Source organism: Brassica napus, chromosome C1 (assembly GCF_020379485.1).
Source record: "Brassica napus cultivar Da-Ae chromosome C1, Da-Ae, whole genome shotgun sequence".
NCBI lineage: Eukaryota > Viridiplantae > Streptophyta > Magnoliopsida > Brassicales > Brassicaceae > Brassica > Brassica napus.
The window spans coordinates 37,647,425-37,655,703 of NC_063444.1; the positions used below are offsets into that span (position 1 = coordinate 37,647,425).

The following is an 8,279-nucleotide window of genomic DNA, read 5'->3' on the forward strand; positions in this document are numbered from 1 at the left end:
CCATGTTTCGTTCTTGACGATGGAATCAATCTCATCCTCACATGCTAGTGTCCATTCTCTTGACTTGCTTGCTTCTCGGAAATTCAATGGTTCATTGTTGAGACACAACAAAAGTGTTTCTCCTTCTTCTATTGCAAGGAGAATATAATCATCCAAGTACTTTGGTTTGACACTTTGACGTTCTGATCTTCTCAAAATGGGCTGAGATATATCTTTGGTGAGGTCTTCTTGAGACGATGGAAGCTCATCTTCATCTGTCGGCTCTGTATCAAGGCTGTGATTCTCCCCATCCTCATCCTTGTGGCTTGTCTCATCACTCTTGTCTGGGTTATCTCGGATTATAACAGTTTCTTGAAGCCCACGATTCCCATGTGTGCTCATTGTAAGAGTAAATTCCTCATCATGTCTCTGGTCTTTAGAGGTCTTTACTCCAGTCCCAGCCTTTCATCTCATCAAAAACAACATCTCGACTTACTATTACTCTCCGATCTTGAGGATCATACAGGCGATAAGCCTTTGACCCTGGTTATGTTCCGAGGTTCACTAGCATCTTTGATCTGTCGTCAAGTTTCTTCACTTGTATCTTCTCTATCTTTGCGTATCCGATGCATCCAAAGACCCTCAGATGGCTTACGTTTGGCTTTTTGATATGAAATAACTCATATGGAGTCCTGTCCTTGAGTGCTCGTGTAGCGATTCTATTCAGTAGATATGCTGAGTGTCGTATTGCCTCTCCCCAAAACCAATTTGGCATGCTCCTATGCTTTAACATACTTCTGGTCATCTCCAACAGGGTTCTGTTTCGCCTTTCGACCACGCCATTCTGCTGCAGTGTGTATGGAGCAGTTAGATGTCTCTTAACTCCAGAGTTCTCGCAGAAGGTGTTGAATTCGTTGGAAGTGAACTCTCCACCTCTATCTGTTCTAAAGGTTTGAATCTTCTCCTCTGTTTCTTGCTCCACTAAACTCTTCATTGTTTTGAATTTTGTGAAGGCTTCGCTCTTATCTTTCATCAAGATAGCCCACATGTACCTTGAATAATCATCAATGAGGACGAAGATGTATCTACCACCCTGTGTACTCGAAGTTATTGGCCCACATAAGTCTCTGTGTATCAGTTGGAGTCTCTTGCTAGCTCGGTATTGTGTTGCTTGTGGAAACACTTGCCTCGCTTGTTTCCCTTTCAAGCATGATCCGCATACTTCTCTCTCAATGCTGAGCTTTGGAATCCCTAACACGACCTCTCTTTGTATCATTGATCTCATTGTCTCAAGGTTTATGTGTCCCAACCTTTCATGCCATCTGCTTGACTCCTTTGACTCTGTTAGAGAAAGATACGCGTCTGGTGTTTAGCTCATGCATACTTTGTATAGTCGGTTTCTTGATCTGTTGGCTGTAACAAGCAACTTCCCATTCTGATCATGCATTGTAAGTTGATATCCTCTCATCCGTATATCACATCCATCTTTTGTGGCTTGGCCTAGTGAAATTATATTACTTCTTAAGTCAGGAATGTAATACACATCCTTCATCTTCCTTGACTCGCCATTCATATCAATGAATGATATTGTTCCCTTGCCTTTTATATCGATGCGTGAATCATCACCAAACCTAACCTTGCCTGTGATTGAAGTGTTAACACTAGAGAAGTATCTCTTATCTCCTGTCATATGATTACTCGCACCATTGTCGAGATATTTTGTTTCATACTTTTCAGGCATGACGTTCTTCTCATTCAAGAAAATAGTTTCATGTATCATCAACTCCTCTACGTTTTGCGTCTCTGTATTGTCTGATTCTTGTGCTTCTTGCAGTTTCAACAGACGATCTGGACAGTCCTGAGCAAAGTGTCCGTTCTTATCACACCTGTAGCATGTGATTCGGCTATAATCGAAATTTCTTCCACGACCTCTCCCTTGGTTGAAAGAGCGTCCTCCTCGACCTCTGCCTCTATAGTCTTTGTTATAGTCACGGTTTTGACCATTGTAGTTTGATGATCTTCGATCTTGGCCTTCTGTATTAGCATACATCAGCTTTCCTTTCTCTTCGTCAACATCTTCCTCCACGGACACTCGCTCCTCATAAGCCTTTAGACGTCCCACTATGTCCTCAAAACCAGTGGTATTAAGGTCTAGTACTTGCTCCAATGAAGCAACAATCTGAATATACTTTTTGCGTGGGAGACACTTCAAGAACTTCCGGACTAACTTTGGTTCTTCGATGGTAGCTCCTAGCGCAGATGATTTTGATGAAATCTCTGAAAGTTTTCCAGCAAAGTCATCAATTTTATCGGAATCTTTCATCTGTAAACGATCAAATTCAGTCATCAATGTCTGAAGCCGAGCCTCCTTTACTCTTTCCGCTCCCATGTTTCTCAATTTGATAGCCTCCCACCCTTTCTTTGCCGTATCAAGCTCCCCAACTTGAAGTATAAAAGCCTCGGGAATGGATTGAAACAACAAAGCCGTAGCCATGTCATTCTTATCTCCATCCGCAAACTCGGTCTCAATTACCTCCCAAACCTTATGAACCTTCAATGTTATCTTCATTCTCATAGCCCATACTGTGTAGTTGCTCGAGGTGAGCATCGGACACTTTATGGATGAAGGACCTCCGCCTTCTCTCCCTGCTGTAACTGGAATCACTTCTCCAATGATTTGTTTTTCGAAGCTCTGATACCACTTATTGTCTTAAGGTGATCACACACAAACTCGATATCAACTAGAGTATCTCACACACAAGATTAATAAGAACTCAACTCTTATTGCTTTAGTAAAATCTCTCAAATCTAAAGCTCACAACACTTCTATATTATATCACATATTGGTATCTCCTTATATACTACTTAATTAAACCTAATCCCAATAGTAGTATCTAGTTTCCATATTTCCTATATCCTTTTCTCATAAGAAATAGATAACTTGCATATCAAGTTATTCCATGCTTATCCAACATCGTTATCATAGTTTTCTTTGAGAGTGAACTCAGCTGAATCGAACCACTAAGCCAGAGCATAGAGCCATGCCGGATTGGGGAGCGCCATGGAATTGTTGAGCTCTTCAGCCAATCAGTCGGGCGATGAAATCTCTTCTGGTTCTTCACAGGTGAAATTCTCCTTAGCATCCATCTAGAACCCAAGAAAACACAAAAATATAATCAGTCTGATTCATGGAAGCACAATCTCTCATGACCATGACACAAGAAATCTATGCATTATGTTTGTTTAATAAACTATGTGTTTGGCCTAGCACATGGGGGCATAAATATTAAAAGATATTTTCTGTTTTTGAATTTTTAGTTTTTTATTAAAAGATATTTTTCTGATAACAACACAGTATATATATATATGAATTATATTTATGACACAAGAAATCTATGCATTATGTTTGTTTAATAAACTGTGTGTTTGGCCTAGCGCATGGGGGCATAAGTATTAAAAGATATTTTCTGCTTTTTAATTTTTAGTTTTTTTACTAAAAGATATTTTTCTGATAACAACACATTATATATATACATATATATATATATGCATTATATTTTTATTTTAAAATATATATTTTTTAGATTTTGGATAATTTTAATTGTTATTAATTTTAATAACTTATCCAATCAAATAGATTTTAAATTCGTTTTTAGTTTTTTGGCTAATTTATGTATTTTATTCATTAAGGGTATAAATGATATTAACCACTCTAAATTTTAACCTGAGAGCGTGGATAAGAAAAATCACTTCAAAATAATAGTATAGCTTTTAAAAAAAAGAAGTTTATTCGTTTAAACTTTCAAAATTTTAATATCTAGTTATAGATGATAAAGCCAATTGAAATGAAGATTAGGAAAGCTGAATAGTCGAACTCTATAAATTGAGTAACAATAGAAAGCATATGTATTTTATTGATTTCATTAATAATGTGTGGCTAGGATAAGATCTGCGCAGTTTATTTGTTTATATTATCGATAATTTTTATTATATATTTGATCATTTTATTTATACATATACAATATTTTTATTGTTATTATATAATTTCTTTCTGATGGACTAGATCAATTTTGATCAAAAATTGTGGAACTAAACTATAATTAATATATCATGGGTTGATCAAATTGGAAATTAAACAAATTATAACACAAAAACTTTATTTATTTCCACCAAACACATTCTTGAAAAAAAATGAAAAGTAATGTTTCCACAGTTGAATTATTTTGATTTTTATATTTCATATGGTTTTGAAAGGTTTCAGATCAACCATCAAATTGATACATGTCATTTTAATGTTTTTATTCGTATGCTTAAAGAAAACTTACATTTTGTAATTTAAAGTCGTTTTAAAAAATTTAAAATATAACATATAAGAAAAAATCTAACATATAAGAAAAATATAACATATAAGGTTTCCTCATTTTTGTAATTTCAAGTCGTTTAAAAAAAAATATAACATATAAAGTACTTTGTAATTTCAAGTCATTTAAGAAAATTCAAAATATTGTTTTTTTTTTATAATATAAAATTAAACAAAAATGAAGAAGTATGCAAAAATTGTTATCAAATATTTATTATTAATAGTCATTAATTGCATATATATGTTAATCATAGTAGGTAATTATGTAGCTTTTATTTAAGGAAATAATACACGTTTTTTATATTTTTTTGTTAATATAATATTTCCTAGTAATTGGATTTAGACCAACATTTTTTTCAATTGATTCTTAAGATGTCACTTAAGATGTGACGTAAGCTAAATTATCATCATAATTAAGTGACACAGTAGGGTCTCTTTTTAATTTGTTTAAACTTAAGGTTACAATTTTTTAAATGATCTTCGATTAATATACAGGAGATTCCCTAGTTTCGTAATCTAAGACCAGTCTAAAAATTGCTAAATCTACCTTTTATTTCCAGCGCTCTAGTCGCTAGAGTAGATAGACGCCTACTTAAAGCCTAAAAGCTCTCTTAAATGTCTTATGCACAAGAATTACGAACTTGTGTGTATTTTTAGTGCTTTAGCCCTCCGCATATTTTCTGTAAGTTGGTGAAAATTTGGCTACAAATTGTGTGTATATTACGCTAGAAAGGTTGCATATGTTGACTAACATTCTTATTACACACAACCAAGGTGAAACACAAACGCAAACAAAAACAGTTGTGGTGTATACCAACTAGAAGTTGACATCAAAACAATTCAAATATTCAATTAAAAAAATTTAGTGGTGTGGAGTGAGGGAAGGAAAAGTTGGAATTGAAGACAGTAAGAGCTTCCTTCCACCGTTTCTTCTCCAATGAGTCGTCTCTGTTGAATCCATATGTGGCAGAGAAACCCTTTTGCTGTTTGGAGATAAGGCATTGATGTTGGTTACTGGAGAGTGGATAAAATTCTCAATATCCTCTGCTCTTTCCTCTGCAATTGTCTCAATCCTTGAATGAGACATCAAACCCATGTCCTGTTTTCTGAAAGATTGGCTATTGTACAAGGAAGCTCCATGAAGATGTTGCTGAGACTGTTGAGAAGGCAGCATGTTGTTGGATGAGATTGGAAGTTGAGCCAATGGTTGTCTGAACAAGAAACAAAGGTTAATAGAAGAGCCAAGATCATGAGGAGCTTTCTTAATTGGTTTTCTTACCTTAATGGCATTGGTGTTGAAGGTGGAAGTGGTATTGTTGTTCCGCTTTTGCCAGATGTTTCATTTTCTTGATCTTGTTCTGTATCCATACCAGCAAATGAAGACCCTGCAGATATTGTGCAAGTTGTATTCATGTCAAATTAAAAGACCAAGTAATTTGACTTGAGATATATATATAGAGAATTATGAGAAAGATGGCATAGAAACACTAACCATCTTTTCTGCCAAATGCATTCTTACATCCTTCACATCTACAATTAATGGAACAGCCAACTCCACTCTATATGAACATCAGAGAGACAAGTATATAAGAATCTTACACAGATATGTAGGCGTGTTCAATCCGGATTTCCCTCCTGTTTAGGTTCGGTTTTTTCGGTTTATAAAAATTAGCCGCCATATTGTAGCCATATCTAATATAATTTCATGAAGATTAAAGATGATGTAAGAAAAAAAGTACCTGATAACATTCACAATACTTCTTCAGACAGTTTGATTTCTTGCAGTTACAACCTCTTTTGTGTCGCGCCGAGGCCGGAGTTTTACTTGCATCTTCTCCAACTTCAATTGTAGAATCAGAGTTTCTGATGACTTTAGGAGCAAATGCAAGGGGATTTCTAGATTCAATCTGTTTGCGAGTAGCCAAAACAGTGTCTTCATGGATAGGTTTGTTGAAGCAATCTATGCATGAACATGGCTCTATGCAATAAACTCCAGCAGCAAAGCATTCACAGTAACTGCAGCAGAGAAAACATTCAAAAGAGAGTCAACCAAAAAAAGAATGATTTAAGCAAATCCAAAAAGATCTAAAGAGGATTTATAGCTTACAGCTTCAAACACTTTGATTTTTTGCAGTTGCACCGTTTACATGATGACTCTCCTTCTCCTGCTTGCTCAGACTTGCGCCTGCACATTCTAATGCACATAGATTGTTAAGAAAATGATATGATTTTGACTTGTGGCAAGTCTCTCAGGAAACAACTTGCCTTTTCTTCTTGGGGCTGCTTTGGTTCACTTCTACCAAAGCTAAAGACAGTGGAGCCTCTTCTACACCTGCAGCTTCTCTTATCTCATTGTCTCTGCCAATGTCATCGGAGGGAAGAACAGGAGTCGTAGAGCTTTGTAACCCGACTTTAACGTTTCCGGTAAATGAGTACTCTTTACTAACATTGTTGTTGTCCTTAGAAGACATTGCAATGGCGTTAAGATGGAGACCAATGCTAGGCACTACACATCTCGGTGTTTGATTATTGTTCCGCGGCATCTCAAAGTCCAGACAGCGTCTTCTCACTCCACGATGCAAGATCGAAAGAGCCTGTCACACACACACATAGAGAATAATCTCAGAGACAAAAGATTAATCAAGAACTAAAGATAATAGTTTCAAAAGCTTTTTACTCACATCAGAGGACTCAGGTTCATTGCTTTGGGAAACAGGCGCTACTAAGGCAGGCTTTGAACCGCCGTCACATAAACGAGTTTTGGAGTCTGATGATCTTTGCAAGAAGCATCTGAAAGCCTCTGAATCATTAGGTGAGCCGTAAATCAACATGTCGGAAGAATCGGAGATGAGAGTTTCCCAATCTGGAGTATCACTCTTCCGCTTGACGTTGTCGTCGCACATCTTCTGCAGATCCGTTTCACCATATTCACAAGCACCATCATTGGTAACTCTAGGAGTAGTAGTAAGGCATTCATTATTGAGGATTTGTGGCGGTTCCTTTTCAAGTAAAGCTTCTTCTACAACTTTGTTGGAAGGATCAGAGGAGTTACTATGACTGCAAACGAAAAACATTCCAAATAATCAGAGATTTTTATCTTTGAAGTAAGAAGGAGAGGAGAGTTAACCTTCTGAAACGAGATCCTTTGTGAGAAGCCACATGAGGGGTAGTGAACACAGGAGGAGGAGATGTGAAACTCAGAGAGCTAAACGTCTGAGCATTGGAGATTGATTTGACTGTTGTGATTGGAGACAAACTGTTTATGTAATTGAACACTGGAGAGTTCTGCATTCCGACAAAAAAAAAAAAAAACAACTTTGATCGATCAGTGATGAACACAATTCAACTCAATTATAAAAGAACAGTTACATCAGATCCATCAAACCCCTTAAAAAGACCTAAATAAAAGCGTGTTGCCATTGTTAAACCTCTGGAAATTCCAAAAAAAAAAAGACAGAACCCAAAACGGGAAAGTTGAGATTACTGAAATCAATCTTATGAATCAAAAATAAATTTAATTTGAATCTTTGACTAGAATTAAACTAATTGAAAGATGGGTATTGCACAGATTTAGAAAATGAAAACACTTTCCTCAAATAAACAAAAACTGAATCACAGAGTAAGAAAGAAACTAGAGATGATGAGTGTTGGAGGAAAAAGACCTCGACTTTGAGTTTAGAAACCGGAGTCTCGATCTGGGTTACTGTCTTTTGAGGTGTATCCATTTTCTAAACAATCAATACTCTCTGCACTGTCTCTCTCTCTCTACTTAGGGTTGAAGAAGAAGAAGAAGAAGAAGGATGAGAGATTTCAAAGAAGGAGAGAGAAGCGGGAAGATGAGAGGATTTTTCTCGTGAGGAGGATATAGTCCAAATCAAATCCAACTAAGGCTAACCACAACTACAACAAAAGGGTCACTATTTGACCCCCAACTACACTT

At 36.2% G+C, this 8,279-nt stretch overlaps 1 protein-coding gene across 1 annotated transcript; it reads right to left on the reverse strand.

Annotated features, from left to right (window-relative positions):
- Window positions 1-5,080: 5,080 nt before the first annotated feature.
- LOC106347028 (protein tesmin/TSO1-like CXC 3) lies at window positions 5,081-8,279 on the reverse strand. The gene is made up of 9 exons (XM_022703919.2): window positions 8,002-8,279; window positions 7,467-7,624; window positions 7,021-7,396; window positions 6,605-6,933; window positions 6,447-6,524; window positions 6,079-6,355; window positions 5,832-5,898; window positions 5,619-5,724; window positions 5,081-5,550 (listed from the first exon to the last, which is right to left on the reverse strand). Exons 1-9 carry the CDS (start codon window positions 8,062-8,064, stop codon window positions 5,202-5,204), a joined length of 1,803 nt encoding a protein of 600 aa, XP_022559640.1. The 5' UTR covers window positions 8,065-8,279; the 3' UTR covers window positions 5,081-5,201.

Excerpts from the sequence above, each read along its gene's own strand:
- LOC106347028 (XM_022703919.2), bottom strand. The coding sequence starts at position 8,064 with ATGGATACACCTCAAAAGACAGTAACCCAGATCGAGACTCCGGTTTCT. Across the intron at positions 6,356-6,446 it reads AAATCAAAGTGTTTGAAGCT|TTACTGTGAATGCTTTGCTG; the intron begins GTAAGCTATAAA and ends TCTCTGCTGCAG. Across the intron at positions 5,725-5,831 it reads TGCATTTGGCAGAAAAGATG|GGTCTTCATTTGCTGGTATG; the intron begins GTTAGTGTTTCT and ends CAATATCTGCAG.